Source organism: Salarias fasciatus, chromosome 23, assembly GCF_902148845.1.
Source record: "Salarias fasciatus chromosome 23, fSalaFa1.1, whole genome shotgun sequence".
NCBI lineage: Eukaryota > Metazoa > Chordata > Actinopteri > Blenniiformes > Blenniidae > Salarias > Salarias fasciatus.
Window position 1 is genome coordinate 20,366,236 of NC_043766.1, and position 20,448 is coordinate 20,386,683.

Here is a 20,448-nt window from a genome sequence, read left to right on the forward strand (position 1 = left end):
GATGAAAATCGGACTGTGGTCAAACCAACACGGCTGTGACAACTAGTGTAGAGACCAAAATGTTCTGAAACCGGCTGCTTTATATATTTATTTGCACTCTGAAATTTGGTATTTTTGAATGGGTTTCAATGGGACTCTGATTGTTTTTGAAAATACTTCCGCATTGGATTCATTTTTCACAACCAGAGGTTGACACCTGACCTTGACACACAATGTGTGTATGATATGTGTGTTTTCACTGTTCAAGCTCTGATGTAAACACTGCATATGTATAAGTTTAACTACAAAGTAGCATTCTTGCATTTTCAGTGCCAGTGCTCTAGAAATGCTGCAGTGAGCACCTGGTCTTGTGACATTGTGTCCTTGGCTGAAGAATTTATACGCGTAACATCCTCCTTTTTTAGACCTAATACACTATTCAAGTGAGTGACTACAGTGACAGCCAAACAGATGGTTTGAAACTACAGTTTTTAACACCAAGGACAAAAGAAAAAAAGCATTTAGCTTTTCAAATCAGTTAACATAAAGGTCAACAGCTCACACTGCTGCTGTGGAAAAATAGACTGAAATGGTCATAATCACACCTCTCTACTGCTCCTTAGGAAAGCCCTCATGATTCAGTCATTGCACAAAATCATCATGAGACTAGTCACCGGATTAAAATTGAACTGTGACCTAACAGAGTTGTTGCTCACACACACCAATGACACTGACCCAAAAATTCACCATTTCTGAAATTCACATTAGCTTTTGATAAATTTATTTTGTGCAGAAACATCAAACCTAAGAAATGGTTTCAGTCATGCCACATAGGTTTTTGACCGTGATGAAAATAGTTTCATTTAAGACTCTTCAAGAATGTGCCTTTATTTCTTTAGGGTGGCAGGTGTAGCTGCACATGGTAGCAGCAGGACGTAAACACTCGCAACATCTGGCTGCGAGCCAAAAAAAAACTTCAGGTCCGGGAACTTACCCGTGCACAGCCCTGTACCGAACCAAATGTCACATACCGAAACAGTTCAATACAAATACATGTATTGTTACACCCCTAATATATGTATGTATGTATGTATGTATGTATGTATGTATGTATGTATGTATTTATGTGTATTAAAAAAAATAAATAAATTGTGTTCTCGCCACCCCGGCGGTATTGTGTCTGTCTCCTTCAAGCTCGGGTCCTCTACCGGAGGCCTGGGAGCTTGAGGGTTCTGCGCAGGATCTTAGCTGTTCCTAGGATTGCGCTCTTTTGAACAGAGATTTCAGATGTTGTTCCTGGTATCTGCTGGAGCCATCCTCCCAGCTTGGGGGTTACTGCTCCCAGTGTCCCGACAACTACTGGTATCACTGTTGCCTTCACGCCCCACACTCTTTCTATCTCTTCCCTTAACCCTTGGTACTTCTCCAGCTTCTCGTGCTCCTTTTTCCTGATGTTGCCATCACTTGGGATTGCTACATCTATCATCACAGCTGTCTTCTGCTGTTTATCCACCACCATGATGTCTGGTTGATTAGCCATCACCTGCTTGTCAGTCTGGATCTGGAAGTCCCACAGGATCTTGGCTCGATTGTTCTCGACCACCTTTGGAGGTGTCTCCCATCTTGACCCTGGGACCTCGGTACATATGTTCCTGTACACGATGCCCGCTACCTGGTTGTGCCGTTCCATGTATGCCTTGCCAGATCCCAGCCTCTATTGATCTTGTGTTAAGGGCCTGTTCTTGTGTTCTTCCGCCATGTGTGTGTGTGTGTGTGTGTGTGTGTGTATGTATATATATATATATTTATTTATATATAAATATATATATATATATACATATATATAATATATATATATATAACTGTGTTCTTGCCAACCTGGCGGTATTGTGTCTGTCTCTTTCAAGCTCGGGTCCTCTACCAGACCTGGGAGCTTGAGGGTTCTGCGCAGGATCTTAGCTGTTCCCAGGATTGAGCTCATTTCTGCACTCTTTCAGTGGCTCAGTGGCTGGATAGCTCAGTGGTAGAGGACACTAACTTTGGGACAGGCAATTGTTTGAATCCCGGTCAGGGTGTATGGTAATCCAGTTGGGCTCTTGGACAAGGCCCTCAACACATATATATATCCACACCTCGGAATGAGCGGCTCAGACGTTGCCCGGGTCAACAAGGTCCGTATCAGTTGTTGTGGAACCAGGACATACTGATGAAAAATTGGAACAAGACACTTATCATTAAAAGCCTCAAATAAGGTTTTAAACTGTTTGAGATTGTGCCTGGTATTGACTGAACAACCATGTACTCTTTCCAAGCATTTACCCGAGACCTCCTCAGTTAGTTTTACCCCCAGCTCATCCTCCCAGGCCCTCTTAATTGTAGTATAATCCCATCATATAAGATCCTATAAAAATATGATACTGGCCCTCGATCAACAGGATCAAATTTATTACCTCCAAGGGTTCATGTCTGGTTAACACATCGATCTGTAAATATCAAGAAAAAAAAAACTTCATGAAGAAATATTGGAAATAGAACACGACTGTGCAGAAGGTGCAAAGGTCCTGTTAATATATAGATCTCATATTGCACAGTTGCCTTTCAGCTTTCACACCAAGAAAACCTTTAAGACCGGGAACAAAGGGCATGTTACCACACTGCAGGCGTTCCTGAAGTAACCAGGATGGACAATGACTGGTGGATGACAAGGGGACCCTTTTTTTCCACCATGCCACGATGAATAACTGAGAAGCTCAGTAATACAGCAAAGAAATTCCACCTGCTGCCTTTGATTTGCACTTTGCAGATTCTGACATGCCCCAAAAGAAAAAGAAATATTAATGGCATCTAATTGCTTGGATTAAGATACACCTTTAAAGCTTGGATTGAAATAAAGTGTATTAATACTACCATTTTAATAGCATTGATCTTTCCAACCATAGAGAATGGAAGAGTTTTCCAAAAGTATTTTTTGCTTAAGTTGTTCAACCTTGTTGTGCTAATTAAGTCTTAAGAGATTCTCTGTTTGTTTGTTTGATTTAGTTATAGTCAGATATGAAAAAGTATTCTATGCTAAGTTAACTGGAATGGACAGCAAGTAGGCAAGATCAATCTCTGGGGTGAAAGGCATTAATTCACTTTTATCCCAGTAAACAGAAAAACCTGAGAGGCTGCCAAAATTCAACAGGGGAGTTACCAATGTTTATGGGCTAGAGAGTTATAAAAGAATGTCATCTGCATAAAGTGAGAGATGATGTTTATGACCACGCATTTTAATGGGAGATATCAGAGGGTTTTGTCTAATGCTAATTGCTAATGCAATTGAAAAAAGGCATGGAGAGAGCGGGCATTTCTGACATGTCTCACCACTATTAGATAAACTGAATTGGGGGTGCTGTCTGTCTTAAACAGGGTTCAGGGCTAAATTTAAGTCCCCCTCAGTAATTATGTTGGAATTAAAAAAATCTGGGATTACATTGATGAGATTTTGAAAAAAGATGTAATCGTCAAAATCAGGCCCTGTTGAGTTTTCTCTGTAAAAGTGCCTAGAAATTACTGTTGTATGTAGTGCTATATAAATTAAAGTTGAATCTAATATTTTTAATAGGTAAGAAGAACAGTGATGCTCTGTGGGATGAAGACATAAGCTGAATCAGACACAAGCAGTGCATGCTTATTAGGACTGATTTTTGATTTTGTTCTCATCACTTAATTGGTTGATCAAAATAAAAAGTAACTTTTGTGATTAAAACTTTATTTTGACTTTAAACAAAGTCCACTCCCACCATATTTATTTTTGCATTTTAGTGTACTGATTTCTCACAGTTTAAGAAGCAAGGCCAACTCATACATCTCTCAACAGGAAAATGGACAGATGGGAGATAAGCACCTTCATGCTGCCCCCATGTCTGCCTCAGCTACTTGGAGATGTTACCATCCGTGTGTGATGCTTGCTAGGGCCACAGAATCACATTACACTTAGTTTCATCTGTATTTGAGAGCACCCAGTGACCAAAGAAACTATGTAAAGATGATAAATACATAGTTATCGCATTGGTAATGTACACACTCTTCGTAACCCCTTTGGATGACTGATGGTGTTAGCAAGCATTTGTTCTGTCTTTACTCTGCTGGGTCAAATGGGAAAATCCTTGCCGTGACCCAGATAAACTATTTAGATTAAGAGTTGTTAAAATGATGTATTGTTTTTTCACTTTTCCGACATTGTTTTGGCTTGCACCGCAGTGGAGCAGTGTGGCCCTTTAGTTTCCTCTCAGCACGGCTTCGACAAATGCACTGTGCACATTGACCCAGTTAGTTTGTTGTGGCCAGTTGAAAGGCCCATCAGGTTGACTTGTGACACTTTTCATATATGTGGTTTAATTAAATCTTTCTCATCAGCACTTTGTTTTCTGATATGTGTTACATTTGAAAAACAATGTCTGTTTCAGTCATGAAAGTTGACTGTTTGTGTAAGTCTGTGCAGTTTGTTAGCGCTTTTTGTCAACTGACTCATCATTAATGTTCCTGTCTTACAGGTGAACCACGCAAGTTTGACCCAAACTTCAGAGGGCCTGTCCAAAACAGGTACTCACATACCACATTTTGCATTTCAAGCACAAAATAATGCAAAAAAAAAAGTCAACCACAACAGAAATTGTTTTGTTTGTTTCTTTGTTTCTTTGTTTCTTTGTTTGTTTTTAAACAGGCAGTTGTAGTTCAGGTGAACTTGACCCTCCAACATTTGCCTCCAGATATTGATTTTACCCATTGTATAATCTTTTGTGGCACAGACGTCTGTCCCAGTGCTGACAGATTGACTATTTGCCATGCTACTTTAACAAAGCTTGAGACTGGCAGCTCTCTTCACTCCTATCATGCAGATCAATGGCAATAAGTCAAGCTGGCAGCTGGAGTTAACCCAATGACACACATTATTGGGCTGCAAAAATATACCCAAATCAGTCATGCACTTCAGTCGATATCATGGGAACTGATGCTTTGGTACCAAATTGAAGAAGAATTTGATATTTCAAATTTGACATGATCTTTTTTGATATTGTAGGTATAATGTTTCACCCTTCGTTATTTGCTCTGTAATAACCATTAGATCTTGGTTTTGAAATCAGTTCATTTTTGTTTGCATATGAGTATTTGGATGTAGATACTATGCAACAACAAAATAATTTCACTACACAGCATATCAAAGCGGCTCAAGGATAGAATTCCAGGCACAAGTGAAATGGATAAAGAGATGCTGTGAGCTCAACACAAAAATGTTGATGTTCTTCAAGTTTACTGATGTTGCGTGTGAATTACAAACGGCTGAAGGTGTTGTATCAATACTCCACACACATCATGGCTTTTAATAACTTCAAACAGAAGAATGTACTTTATCCACCTTCCAGACCTGTCCATCCGACTTGGAGATTCATCTAAAGCCTATCCTAGTGTACATCCAAGAGTGTACAAGGTCAAGACAGTGAAATATATTTTCGTTAATGCAAATGTTGAATATCTGTGTCAGAAGGTTTATTTTTTCCCATTTTTTTGTAATGTTATAACATTCACCCATCACTTAAATTATTGCTTGTAGACAGTGAGTTTAAATCCTACAGCACATCCCATCATGAAAAGCTTTCAATTTCTGTTTGAAACAGAGCAGTTTATTGTTTCACAGTTGAATCCAAAGTGTTCTTTGAAAGCTAATGTCAAAAGAAAGATTTTTTTGCAAGCACTAGGACAGTGATTCAAAGCTGAATTTAAAGCAACACTAAGGAACTTTCAGTTTTCGTTGATTTTGGCGGCGCCAGTGGACAAAAGCGGTAGTGTTTTGCCTGACCGAATACTACAGTTCCCATGAGGCCTAGCACGTGGTGTCGTAAATTGCTGCTCCCGGTGGCATGCTGTCGGACTAAACTCGCCTACATTTGTTTCCAGTGGCTGTGTGAAGGACGGATAGCGACGAGGTAATGAATCTAAATGAATCTAACGGTGGCTAAACAATGTTATATCGTGATGTGACGCATGCCGTAAAGCAGTTCGCACATTTGGAGCTTGTTAGTGTGCAGGGTTCCTACCACCCTCCTCACAGCTGCTCAGTCCAAGTGAAAGCAATACTGACGCCCTCAGCCCGTGACAGAGGGGTCATTCAACTAGTTGTAAGTCGAAGTATCATCACAAAAGATATTAAAATGTTTTATTAAGGTTGAAAAGTTCCTTAGTGTAGGTTTAAAAGTGTGTTTGAAAAGGCACCATCTGCAGTCACAAATACTAGAACTGCTTTTGAACATCCCTTTTTTTAATGAGATTAAATTATTTTTACATTTTAAGACTAGCTGACTTCCTCAGAACAATGAAGAGCAGATTTTTAAAATAAAGCAAAACCCCCCAGACACTGTCACTATTGGCTTTTCTTGATGATTTAGTAATTTTCTGAGGTAATGGGGGCTCTTATCTCTTTTATGTTCAGTGTCAGTTCGGCAGGCTGCTGTGAAGGCATGTTTCAGTCCTCCTGTGTGTCTTTATCCCACCCTCTTCAGCCCATTTCACTGCTACAGCTGGGTGAAGGCACCAAGGATACTTTGATGTTTCTGTGGCCCAGAGGCTTTTCTTAATGAGAACTGGGAGAGAACCAACTCTGTGGTCGTCTTGTTTTCATGCGAACTCAGTGCCTAAATGAAGTAACTGCATCACGTTACTGAGCTGTTCTCTGCAGGCCAGACACACAAGGACATGCTGTAATGTAATGTAATGTAATTCTGTTTGACTGTTAATGTAAACAGAAATAAATGCAGTTATTCAGCAAAACGATGCAAAACTACCTAATCTTTACCATATTATTAGACCTTCAGATTGGGGTTTAGTATAATTTGTGGTGTTCCTCCATTAGCCTGTATCACAGTTTGCTGTCCTCTCAAACAATTGTCCCTCATGCCTTTCATGACCGTGCAAAATATATCTTTTGTGTGCAAATCTGGCCCTCAGTGCTGTGACAAAGCATGGACAGTCTGGCAGATTCACACCAAAATGGCACCCGCGCTATTCTGCCGCACTTCTGCCATCTGTGTCACCTTGGCTCCTGCAGAATATCATCCCTGCAAATATAACATTGATACAAAAAGTTTCTCATTGTACCAGCAAAGCTTTCAGTGTCTTTTTCCCCTTTTAAAATGCACAGCCTACCGTCACAGTACTCAAGGGGGGCAGTTTTCATTTGTTAGTATGTACAAGTGACGTCTGTGGAGGTCTGAAGTTTTGGAGCAAAACCAGGTTGAAATAAAACAACACTGTTCTTTAACTTTTTTCTTTCTTTGATAAGTGAGCCTGGGAGAATTATTTTCAGTCATTCTCCCTTCAGTGCTGACCCTTCAATGCTTTAAAGGTGACTTTTTTTGTAGCTCAGTGATGCTGTGTTTGCACTTTGTGATTTAAAGTGTCCCTTCTGTCTGAATGGAAAGCACAGCTTATACACAATAACAGTTGCATTAAAGTGGAGGAGAGGCAATTTCAGCTCAGAATTCCCAGTGCTCGTATCTCCCCATCGGATCACCTATGATGAGTGATAGCTGACATGTTTACCAGCTGAAAGAAGAAGAGGCGTTCAAAGACAAGGAATGCAACAATCGTCATAGTAACCCAGACAGCTCGTTTTGAGTTAAATGAAACGATATTCCCTTGTCTACCTTTGTTAATAATATGCAAAATCTCCACAACTGCTTAGCTGGAAGCGTGGCAGGTTGTCTTGATATCCACTGTCAGTGCAGAACTGCACTGTCAGTTGTTGTTTTCACAAGGCGAAGCGGTGCCCTCTTTAGCTGCCTTTGTTTCTCTATTGTCTCGCAAAAATAATTGCTGTGCTTCCACAAAAACAGTTTGCACTATGGCGTGTGTCACAAGTTTTTAAGTCTATTTCAAACATGACTTTTCTGCACTTTCAGTTAGGGTGAAACAATTATTTGCTTCATCAATTATTCATCCCAAAATATTTTCTCATCTGTTCTATGTATACAAGTTACCCAGCAATGGCCTTTTTCATTTTACCAACATTTTACCATGCACAAAAATCTATTCATGCAAAATAAGAACAAACTCACAGTTCCTACAGGTTTTTTTTTTCAATGATTGATACATTTTTAAAGTAGTCGTTCATGTTTTCTTTCAGTCAGCAGTTTTATTTTGTAGAGGTGGTTTGGCTATTTGTGCATTGTCAGTCATTATTGGCTCACTGTCCAGGTAACGAGTGTCCCAGTAATGTTTAGTTGTTATCTTCTTTTGTATTTACAGCTTTAGTGTAGTTGAGATAATAAGGACGATAATGAAATGATCCAATGAGGGAAAAGAAGTAACAGCAGAGCTGCTTAGACAGGCAAGATGTCTAGTTCTCTATTTTTCTAAATCCAACAAAACAATCCAATAGAGCAGCCTGTTAACACAGATTGCAGGCTTTACTGCAGTTACTAATGCACCACCATAAAAATTATCTCCTAATTGCAGCTGCACTTGCAAATAGTATTGACTAATTTGCAATGCAGGCTGAAATTATAGCCAGCCCTTAATCTGGGAGGCAAAACTGAACATGCAGTTGAAATTGTTTGTTTCCCGATACAAATGCATTTATTTAACTTATTCACATTGGAATGTAAGTGTTTTTATAACTGTTTTAGCCATTATTTATCCATGCACCTTTCTTCCAAGGTGGGTTGGATATGTGCACAGCTTTTTTTTCTATTTAATTGCCTACAAGCAACTATTCAGCATACAAAACAAGGTCACTCTATTGTTCAAAAAATTTGTACAGAGGAAACGCTGTCATATTTCTGAACTTGAACCTTCTTTTGACCTTGACTCTGATAGCTGATAGCGATGGCGGCCTAAACTTGAATTGGCTAGCATCTGCTGTTGAAGAGGCTGCTCATACCAGCTGTATGGTTCTAGTGGGCAGAGGACCGAGTTTGGCTTAGCTCTAGTACTTATGTAGCTTGAATTGGTTTTGAAATGGGTTAGACAGACAGTTTCTGTCAGGGCAGAAAGGAAGGAAGAAAGCTTGTTAGTGAATAAAGAGTGAGGGAGAGAGTGAATAAAGACTCTGAGAGAAGCACTCTGCAATGCTGTTTCAAACCACCAGAGTGAGACTCCTGTGGAGACTGGGAAACTTCAAATAGCTGCTCTTTGTGCCTGTGGGACGGTTAACGCTGGCATTGGGGGTGGGGGGTGTTTCTGGACATACAGTTTATTCAGTGAGCCAGTAAAGCTTTACTGCAGTGTCTCAAGAAACATGGTTTCAATGGTGATACATCGTGTCTGCATGTCAGGACAGCATCTCGACAGAAAACTAAAACTCGCCTTTCATGATACACTTATATTGTAATGACCAGCAATAGATGTTGAAAATGATAAATGATACATTTGTGTTTTACTGATTACTGTGTTACTCACAAAGAGCAGCTGTAAAATGTAACATTGACAAGTATTTTAAAGGTTATCTAAGAAATGGTAACAAATATATCTAATATATTTTAGCCTATTCCCAGTTATTTCTAGGTAGGCTTAAACTATTACTTTAAACCCTGCACACTTCTTTATCTAGTGAACTGACTCAAGTCTTTTTTTTTCATAGAAATAAAGTTTTCAGCAGAAATATAATACACTTGTGCACTTGTACTTGTTTCCTGTTTTTGCTAAAACTTTATTTATGCAAAGAAAATGTTCAGTAGGTAAAGTAAGGGTTCTGGGTTTTTGTTAAAAGTTTAAGTTTAAACAATAACTATGTATCTTTGATTGTCGTGTGACATGCTTGTCTTACATTTTGCTGAATCTGTTTCGTCTCCATTCCAGGAGCTGCACTGATGTGGTTTGCTGTGTCATCTTCGTCATTGTCATCCTCGGCTACATTGCTCTGGGTACTGTGGGTGAGTTTGACACATAGCATGTGATTGCATCAAACTATTATAACATCACACATGCTTGTGTGGTGTTGTGCAGTTGTGATACGTTTTGTTGTGTTTGAAGTGTGGAGGAGAGAATTACTCACTTAAAGTTAACCAGTTTGTACAAAAAATTTAGTTGATGGCAAGAACTGAATGGCAAAGATAAAACTGGGGCTCTAATTGTGAGTTGTTCTTTGACAGTGCTTTCTTAACATTTTAACTTATGCACAAAATAGAATACAGGACACGCTCACACTTCCTGTGAAAATAAGGAATTTGTGTTGTTGTTGTTGTTGTTGTTGGCTTGAATTGTTTATCATACCATGGTGTGATCTTCAACAAAATGTGTGATTGTTACAAGTGTGGGAGAGTTTATAAAAACAGCTCCTCCGGAGAATGGCATATTCTGTTTATAGGTTAAATTTTGGTTACATGTCGGATTTATTTTACTTTATCTGTTTTGTTAAATTTTTGACTAGGGTACTCTTTGACTGTGATTAGTACAATTTTTATTGTATGCTTTATTTAAAATGAGCGTCACAAAGATTTGCTTAATGTGCAAATAAATTAGTCTAAGCCAAGTCAATGCCTAGTCAATAAATAGTCTGCAAATAAATCAATAGTCTAGTCTATGGCTAGTCAAAAAATCCACAATCATTTGTCCATGTTTAATTCAGTTTCTTCATCAGCCTGCACACCTGATTGAAATTTCTTTTGTCCTCCTACACAAAGATGTATGACATCCATCACAGAGTAGTTGGAGATGAAGTCCCGGTTCTGTCGGTGAGGTGCTGCCCCTTGCCAGCTTGTTGTCAGGAGAGTCAGGTCTCAATCTGGGCATGGGCAGGATGCACCGGTTCGCTAAAAAAACAATCTGAAGAACCAAGAAGCCACCACAATGCACAGGACATCAGATAGAGACAGACAAGTCTCCACTTAGCTGCAGAACACTGTGCTTTTTTTCTGGAATTCTTTAGTTTTAGTATCCTTGTTACATTTACCTGCATTACACAGTTTCACATTACTTACAATGTTCATTGACTTGCGAGGTGAAAAGTGTTGGTGATGATGTTTATGTTGGGCAAATTAATACAACCTGATAAGGAATTGCTTGGTAAATGGAACTTTAGTGTCCGTGCTTCGCTTATCTTGGGGAAGCTGAATAAATAAATTATACAGAATTCAATATTTATTTTGTTTTTTGTGTGATAATATTACTTTTTAATTGGGCTCCGCAAAACTATTTTCTTGTCGTTTGTTGTTAATTGTGTTTTGTGTTCATGTTGAAGAACACATGAAATTGACTTTATGCATACATACAGTTTAGATATTTTGGAGACGTTGCCCGGATCAAAACTGTATTTCATGATTAGCTTGTGCTTGTCTCCAAACAGCTGGTCATAGTATGATCTTTGCGAGCCTGATACTAGACTGACAGCACAGCATGTGTCATTTAGGGCAGCGGGGAGCCTGAAAAGAAGGATGATGTGGCTGCGTTCAGTAACCTTAACATTAATTGATTCGAACAAATGTGCAACACGAGTGATGAGTGCACGGCAGATGAAGTTACACATTACAATTTAGTCCACGTTAAATGAAAAGCTGTTTTGGTTTCAGCCTGGATCCATGGTGACCCTCGTAAGGTCGTCTATCCAACCGACAGCCACGGTCAGTTCTGTGGCCAGCAGAACACCCCCAATGCGTGAGTGGAAGAAATTTGCTTCTTAAATTATTGCACAGTGGAATAATTATGTTGTCCAATTTGTCTGTCAGCTTCCTATTGTTATCTCTACTCACACAATAGGCTTTGACTACAATGCAGTACAGGGAGATGATTTATGATTAATTCTGCCAAGGTTTATTACAAGTTTTAGTGTGTGTGTGTGTGTGTGTGTGTGTGTGTGTGTGTGTGTGTGTGTGTGTGTGTGTGTGTGTGTGTGTGTGTGCGAGCGCGCGTGCGTGCATGCACACATCGACATGAGTGTGCACGTGGTACTGATGAAACACTGTATTGTAATGGGACTTTGGAATCTGTCCAATCTGACTCTCTTCTCTCTGTCTTCATCTTCTGCCTCTGCAGAAACAAAGCCATATTATTCTACTTCAACATGTTGAAATGTGCCAATCCTGCAGTTTTAATTAACCTCCAGTGCCCTACAACCCAGGTAAAAGACTAAGTGAAGGTCCTTCTACCTTTGCATTGCACATTGCTTTCAGTTGCAACTTTTTTCGACACGGATGATTATGCAAGATTGATGGGCTTTCTCATTAAGAGGATGTGTTGCCTCCTCCAGCTCTGTGTCTCCAAGTGCCCTGACAGATTTGCCACTCTCCTGGATGCAAGGAATACCAAAAACTGGGAATATTACAAACAGTTCTGCAAACCAGACTTCAAGATTGGCAGTAAGGTGAGAGACAATAGTTTAATTGCCTTTTTTTCCTTTTTTTTTTAAATCTGAGTGATAGTTAAATGGGATACTGTGTTGCCTTTGTAATGAGTACAAGTCGTGTACTTGGTGCCAGTCTCCAGTTTCTTTGGTGTCCTTTAGAACTGCCTTTGCTTTAGAAACACCACTTGATCTAACGTCGTATTGTGAGAAAATGATTTCATCGGTTCCATCATGGTGAAGAGCTCATTTTAATGGGTTTTGAGAAACAGGCGGAAGTGAATGAGCATCCACTCAAAGCACATCACAGCCTTTCTGTGAACTGGCAGGAGCTCAGTGCTAATGACGTTTGCATGATGGTGTGTAAGAATCAATTTGAAGTGTTGTGTGGGAGCACCTTGTGGTTTAACGATACAGTTGGAACTGAATCAGTTTTGGCTTCCGAGCCTTTCATGTTGTCTAATGTTAACAACAAACAGAACAACTCTGTCACGTTTGAATTTTTCAGAATTGCTATTCTCAGTGTTAACTGACTTCAACAAAGGAAGTGCGACTGTTGTGACTGGTGAACTGCAGCATTTTTTTGATGCTGACCAACACATGTCAGAGTATTTCATAAACCTTTGTATTAAAATAAAACTATTTAAAAGACAGTCAATATTGCTCAGAGTCATTTTTGTATTTAAATTGACTGTAAATGAGCTACATGTATTTTTAAGATACAATTTTAAATGTTTTCGTTTTTAGAAAGAGGACGAAAGTACAAAATAATATTTTAATTAAAACATGTTATTACACTGCTCAAAGAGTGAGAACGCTACTTCAAAGAGTATCACAACACATAAAGTCGTAGCACTGCCTCCACCGTTGCTCTTTTGATCAACAAATGTCAAGTAATGTTATTACCTTTGCCATTAAAGTTTGACTACTCTGCCAAAATTTGTCCTGTCAGATCACCCACATGAAGTCTAATTTATTTGTGTGTATTACAGGCAAGTGTATTCATTCAACGCCTATGCAGCAAACTGAAAACCCAGAATGCCATGGTATATCCTGGTTTATTTGGACGCTTAATTTGATTACTGGATTCACACCATAAACTTCATGCTGCATTAAAAACGCCCTGATTAGTAACTCATTACATCCATTAGTAAACAAGACTGAAGAAAGAAAGGAAAACACAAAACTTTGTGTGAAAACACATGAAGGTTGGTCCCTACAACAACAAACGCCACTAAAAATTCATAGAAAGAGTGACCAAGTGTGGATCTGTGATAACATCTGTGACAGTGATGCATCACATACTGTAGGTTTGATTCTGTCTCTCTTTTTTTTCTTTCTTTTTTTGCCTTTTTCAGTCAATTGGCGAAGTCATACGTGATGAAGACTGCCCGTCAATGATTGTGCCGAGCAGGCCTTGTAAGTGAATGATTCACTGTAAACACAGTGAAACACAATAGCATATAATCTGTTTGCCAACCCTGTGAATACAAACAGGAATGTTTACAAATGTGTTTTTAGTCCTTCAGCGGTGCTTCCCTGATTTCATTAGAAGAGATGGCATTTTAACTGTAGCCAATCAGACCATCTTCAAAGACGGGGACAATAACAAGAGGAGTGTGAACGATCTCAAAGATGCTGCCAAGTAAGCCCATCTTACCTGCAACCTCAATTTTGTTGTCCCAGTTCAAGTCGGTGAAGTGTCTGCAGCATGCAACCCACACATAGTATCAAGAAGTGAAATCTTTCAATTCACAAAGATTTGTCTTCAGACTGTTGAAAAAAACTGTTATAATGTCAATAGGGATGTCAACTCCACACCAAGAGAACCCTGGACAGATATCACAGGGTAGGACGGGTGGGCATGCCACTGATGTTAGTGATGCCCACGAATGTGTCCAGTCACATTCAACACTATGTGCATGTTGTTTTTTGCATGAGAATAGCGAAGCTTTATAGTTGCCAAAAAGTGTATGACAGCGACCCTGTATACACTGTCAGCATGTCGATGGGCTGAGGTAGCAGGTAAGCAGCAAAATCATGTATTTATTCTAGACCGTTGTTATATCTATGCATACATGATTCTTTATTTGCTGTGATCAGGCGTTTGTTTGCTTTGGAAATTTAATGTAAGTTAATATTTTCCTTTTGATAGCCAAGTAACTGCCACACAGCAAAGAATGGAAAGGTGTCAAAAACTTTTTTTATATATCCCTGCTTTTGTTTTTACCCTTTCCCTCTACTATTCCCATTGGCATATTTGTAAACTAACCCTCCCACCTGTGCTGTTCACCAAGGAGAACACATTCCTGACATTCTTCAGCTGCAGCAGTGGATGGGAATTAGGACAGAATTATCACACAGTTTGTGTCATATCTACTTCAAAACAAGTCATCCACCACTTTGTGAGTGCCTATGAAAACTGGGTAAATAATGTAGAGAGAGGTGTAGTGCCCCCTGGTGGTGATCGGGTTTCCTACCTAGTTGTAGATGCTGGAAATAGTCTGAAATCCTTTGTGTGTGTGTACACTGTACATTGGGGAGGCTGATTTAGATCTCCTTAGGTGCTTTTAGATTTGTTTTTCTGTTTATGTGTTAGCAATAATGCATACATACATACATGCACACATACATATATTTTAATAAAGGCTATTTGAGCAGTTTTTCAGGTGTTTTTCCATCCAACGTTGCTTTTCTTATTGTCACTTTGCCTCAGTTGTCATAGGCTGATTATCTTTAATTGCAGAGTTTACTTATTTACTTCATCTAAGCTTTGTAACCCTAAATGACAACTATCCCCTGTTATGCAGTTCAGCAGTATTATTTGGTGTATCCTGCACAAGTCTTTTTCAGTGGCGCAGCCTCTGAATAAGGTTTGCGTTCCAACACATTCATGGCAGTATGCTACGCCTCTAGCTGCCTCTCTCTAACTCATCCCGTAACGCACCGCTGTACCATTCGCTGCCATAATGTAGGAATTACCGGCCAAAGTCTTTCCAGTAACACTAATTCTGTTGCTACTTTTGTCATACCTGCTCTTGTTGTAGCACATGAAGCTTGCTTTTGTTGCACGGTGCCGCTAAGCGAAGCAGTAATATAACAGCTTTTTTACTTTCTCTCCCTCCGACCTGGTGGCATCATCACAGAAGTATCACAAGCCTGCTGAATGCAAAAGAAGTTGGCATGAAGATCTTTGAGGATTATGCAAATTCCTGGATCTGGATCCTCATGTAAGTAAAGCAGTTCTACGATATTTAATGTTTGTGAGTAGAGAAATTTGAATGGCTTGTCAGTGGAATAATCGATGAAAGTGATGGAAATGTTTAAATTATGATTGTGTGGCTGTAAACATGACCTTTCTGCCCCAAATAATAATCTGTCGTGTGAACCCATATTTCCTCCTGAGTTCCTGTGCCTTTGTGTTGTTGCAGTGGTTTAGTGATAACCATGGTGATCAGTCTGCTCTTCATCCTGCTGCTGCGCTACACTGCCGGCGTGCTGCTATGGCTCGTCATTTTTGGTGTCATAACTGCAGTGGGCTACGGTCAGTCTGTGTAGATGTTTGAGTCACTGCTGCACACACGTTTGAGAATTTGCCCTTTTTTTTTTTTTTTTTTTAAAGACATACTCAGCACTGTGAGCAGCTCTGATAATGTGACTGTCTGTATCAAATGTTATACTTAACTCAGAGCTATCAATCTTCCTCTGCCTCTCAGGTATCTGGCATTGCTACTGGGAGTACAGTCATCTGAGCGGGAAGCCAGGCTCCAATGTCACCATCTCTGATATTGGCTTCCACACAGACTTCAACGTTTATCTCCAGCACAGCCAGACTTGGCTCATCTTTAGTACGTTTTCTCGCGACGTTGTCTTTATGATATATGGGCTGTGTATTACATAACATTTGTCAGCTCACGTTAATGATCTGTGTGTCTGTTAAGACCCTGAGCTCATGTATTATTACCGCAGCAGACACGATTTGAAGTCGAGTGAGAATCACTATGCTGGAGTCGTTAAGATCTGTTCCCTCCAGAGAACTTTGCTCAACCAGCAAAGAATAAAAGCTTTGATTTGGAGAAACTTATTTCTTAAACTGCTGCATTTTAAAAGTGAATGGGTAAATGACACGTTCAAGCATACTTGATTAATACTTTGATACTTGCTTTGTAGTGATCTCGCTCTCTGTGATTGAGGCCGTCATTGTGATTATACTGATATTTCTGAGGTCGAGGCTGCGCATCGCCATTGCATTGCTGAAAGAGGGAAGCAAGTAAGTACGGGTGAAAGGAAAGTTTCTTCAACTTGGTCCTTGACTGTGCTTTGTGTTAAAAACGTTTGATCTTGTTTCCAGGGCTATCAGCTATATCATGTCCACTCTCTTCTACCCTGTCATCACATTTTTCCTTCTGGCTATTTGCATTGCTTACTGGGCCATCACAGCAGTGTATCCTTTCAGTTACTAAAAGTATAGCTTCATCCGAGGGATGCTCATTTTTAATATCCAATGATAGCTGTGGTGTAGGAGCGTGGCATAATCTTCATTAGGATGACCTGCAGAATGATGTGGAAACAAACTATGATTTCTAAATGTTGGTATTGTGATTGTTTTTTATTTGTATGTAGCAAGTAGCTGTTTTAATAAAGCATTACCGACTAAAAGTAGATAATTATCATCTGTAATCAAGCTCTATTTATGTTGCCCTTAACGTATTTGCCCTCAGCTTCTTAGCATCATCTGGCAGTGCGGTCTACAAGGTCACACCTGCTGATGATAAATGCATGTATGCAAATATCACATGCAATCCGCAGGTGAGCAGTATACTCTGAAACATAAGTTTTTACATAATAAAATACAAAATAAAGCCAGTTAAATGTAAGAGGTTTGATGCTCTACTGACTGACAGCGTTAAGCTTGCATCTGGCAGATGTTATTGATCAGGTAGCTTAAGGTCGTGTGAATGCATTGAAGGATTCATGACAAATACCTTTAAGTGACATTCAAAAACCATAATTCTACTGTTCAGCCATAAATCAAGACCAAATGTTTTTCTTTATTTCAGACCTTCGGTCGGACCAATGTAACCAAAGTGTGTCCGGGGTCGCAGTGCATGTTCGCCTTCTACGGTGGGGAGAGTGTGTATCACCGTTACATCCTCGTCCTTCATCTGTGTAACCTGTTCGTGTTCCTCTGGCTGCTCAACTTCACCATCGCCCTGGGCCAGTGCACTTTAGCAGGGGCGTTTGCCTCCTATTACTGGGCCCTGAAGAAACCCAGCGACATCCCAGCGTGCCCGCTGTACTCCTCATTCAGCAGAGCCATACGGTGGGTGGAGGAAGCATTTGTTATCAGTGCCACAATTAAGATGTCCAGTTTTCTACGGGTATTAATTTTGAAAACATCAAGTTGATTGATAGTTTATTGTTTCATAGGTTTTAACAAGGCTAATTTACTTTGACAAAGAAGTAGTTTTGTTACTTTGTTACTGAAAATTCAGATATTTTCTCATTTGCACACGCGCACAATTGTGACGTTCTGAAAAAAAAATTGATAATTAGGAAGATACTAAGCAAGCCTTCAGATCTGAATTTATTTAAAACAGAATGGGATTAATTAAAATGGCCAAATGCTGTTTTATAAAAAACCATGTGCGCAAAATTTCTAAAGGAATTTCTGGAGATTATGAGTCAAAATCCTCTCATTAGCACAGAAATCGTAACATGTTAATAGAATTTACTCAGCTGGCACATTGCCCACATCTACAGTCTCACATCATTCCCTGATCAGTCTCATACCTGAAAACACTCGCACAATTTTTCACACACTTTCCTTGTGCCACAGTTATCACACAGGGTCCCTGGCTTTTGGTTCTCTGATCCTGGCTGTAGTTCAGATGGTTCGAATCGTTCTTGAGTATCTGGATCACAAACTGAAAGGTAAAGACACACCTCGGGGCATCGCCACTCCTGTTCTACCTGACTGATTGATAACTACCTCGGCAACTCATTGATGTCTCACAATATGTTCACAGGTTCTCAAAATGGGTGCGCTCGATTCTTGCTTTGCTGTCTCAAATGCTGCTTCTGGTGCCTGGAACATTTCATCAAGTTTTTAAACAGAAATGCATACATTATGGTGGGTCTTTTCCAATTGCACTATTGATTCCTTATTGTGATTACGTGTCAATAGTTGAGCCATTGACTGCCACAGATTAATGAGCCTACTAAATACTGTCTGCTTTAATCTCACTCACAGATAGCAATATATGGAAAGAACTTCTGCACCTCTTCCAAGGATGCTTTCTTCCTCCTGATGAGGAATGTTGTTCGGTAAGACACTCGTTCGTGCCCGATGTGATCCATGCACCTGCTTAGTGTGCAGAACTGCTGAACCGATTCTGAGACGAGCACTCTGACTCAGTCCTCTGCTTAAAAGCACTTAAGACTTTCATTTCAAACAATAACTGTACGTTTTGCGTCATAGAAAGTTAAAAAAAAAAATTCAATATGAATCAGTGTGAAGTTCCATTTTCTGAATTAGCTTGCTCACACCCTTAAAGGTCACCGCTCTTTCATTTCAGTCCCAGTCACACTGACTCTGTCCCTCCTGTCTTTCAGGGTGGCTGTCCTGGATAAGGTCACAGACTTCCTGCTGTTTTTGGGGAAGCTGCTTATTTCAGGAAGTGTTGGTAAGTGTTGTATTGTCCTCATGCTCAAACACTGGCTTACGCACATAATTGCGTAACAGGCAGAGTCAGTACTTTCTCTGTTGGTAAGGTTCGTACTGTGCGTCAGTCGTGTAGCCTGCAATATGAACATGCTCAATTTGTCCCATTGCAGCTTAACAGCACAACAGTTGTGCGACTTACTTTTATAGTGGCAATGAAAACTACACGACTGATTTTTTGTCCAACCCTAAAGAGGTTGGGATGGTGTGTGTGTGTGTGTGTGTGTGTGTGTGTGTGTGGCTTTCTATAGGAATAAAATCATGTCTTACCCTCAGCATCTAATATAATAAATATGTTTGATTTTAAATGTAATTGATGAACTTATAACATCAAGATCACTGCTTCCTGATTTTGCAAATTTCGCAATAATGTCAACATTTTTAGAAGTAATATTGTTCTCATGGGAGAAGATGTTTATACTTTTTGGTTGGCCAGCATTTGTAAAACTACTTTTTTTGTATAGTCTTAAGTATTATTCTAATTTTCTGAGAAAGTGAATTTGTTTTTTTGTTTTTTTAATTAGTTTTCAGTTGTAATCATCAAAAATAAAATAAATGGACACTTGAAATATACCAGTCTGTGTGGAATGAATGTGTACATAAGACAAGTTTCACTTTTTGAATGGTATTACTGAAATAAATCAACTTTTTCATGATATCCTAATTTTTTGACGAGCACCTGTATGTTCGTGTCCATCAAGTTTCAGGATTTGCGATTTGTCAAACTGTATTAAAACAGGTTTGCCAGTTTTCTTTTGGTTTCCGTTCATTGCCTCACCATTTTTCATTTGTTTTCCAGGTGTTCTTGCATTTTTCTTCTTCTCACGTAAAATACCAATCTTTCAAGAGGAGGTGCCATCACTAAATTACTACTGGGTCCCTATTCTGGTAAGGAATTAAAATGATTTATCTTCAGACACAAGTAATTATAATCAGCAGCAACTTGCTGTGATTTGAACAAAACGAAGTTGTTTGGGATGCTGAGATACATCTCGGAGTGCACAAAAGAGATTTTATCGATTCTGTGTTATTGATGCTGTCTAGGTTTATTCTAAACTTTTTTTCGCCACACTGCGCTATTTACTTTTAGGGCTTCTTTTTATTCGTTATGTCTTACGAGATGTTAGACTCACATTTCATTTGTGGATGAGACCATTACAGCTGCCGTTGTTTCAGATAAGCTGCTACAGACGTTTATATTTCCCTTGATTGTTTTCCTGTGATCTGGCTTTTTTGTTGTTGCTCAAAGGAACCAAAGAAGAGGCAGAATAATAAAAAGCTTTGTCCTTGTTTCTGGTTGTTTCTTGTAGACCGTGATCTTTGGATCTTATATGATCGCACATGGCTTTTTCAACGTCTACGCCATGTGTGTGGACACATTGTTCCTGTGCTTCTGTAAGTTTACTGTAATTTCTTTCATCGTTTCATGAAC

At 39.4% G+C, this 20,448-nt stretch overlaps 1 protein-coding gene across 4 annotated transcripts in view; it reads left to right on the forward strand.

Moving 5' to 3' along the window:
- slc44a5b (solute carrier family 44 member 5b) overlaps positions 1-20,448 on the forward strand; it is a 44,394-nt gene that overhangs the window by 21,643 nt on the left and 2,303 nt on the right. For 2 of the 4 annotated variants that reach the window (XM_030083189.1, XM_030083186.1), the window contains exons 2-22: positions 4,515-4,563; positions 9,814-9,887; positions 11,523-11,607; positions 11,986-12,070; positions 12,200-12,313; positions 13,651-13,711; positions 13,814-13,937; positions 14,448-14,480; positions 15,439-15,522; positions 15,724-15,836; positions 16,009-16,140; positions 16,463-16,562; positions 16,644-16,736; positions 17,014-17,101; positions 17,353-17,615; positions 18,132-18,226; positions 18,322-18,425; positions 18,546-18,619; positions 18,908-18,978; positions 19,816-19,904; positions 20,327-20,411. In XM_030083189.1, coding sequence (XP_029939049.1) covers positions 4,515-4,563; positions 9,814-9,887; positions 11,523-11,607; positions 11,986-12,070; positions 12,200-12,313; positions 13,651-13,711; positions 13,814-13,937; positions 14,448-14,480; positions 15,439-15,522; positions 15,724-15,836; positions 16,009-16,140; positions 16,463-16,562; positions 16,644-16,736; positions 17,014-17,101; positions 17,353-17,615; positions 18,132-18,226; positions 18,322-18,425; positions 18,546-18,619; positions 18,908-18,978; positions 19,816-19,904; positions 20,327-20,411 — 2,016 coding nt within the window. The remainder of the gene's footprint in view (positions 1-4,514; positions 4,564-9,813; positions 9,888-11,522; positions 11,608-11,985; positions 12,071-12,199; positions 12,314-13,650; positions 13,712-13,813; positions 13,938-14,447; positions 14,481-15,438; positions 15,523-15,723; positions 15,837-16,008; positions 16,141-16,462; positions 16,563-16,643; positions 16,737-17,013; positions 17,102-17,352; positions 17,616-18,131; positions 18,227-18,321; positions 18,426-18,545; positions 18,620-18,907; positions 18,979-19,815; positions 19,905-20,326; positions 20,412-20,448) is intronic. The other 2 variants (XM_030083191.1, XM_030083190.1) reach the window with 1 other exon arrangement.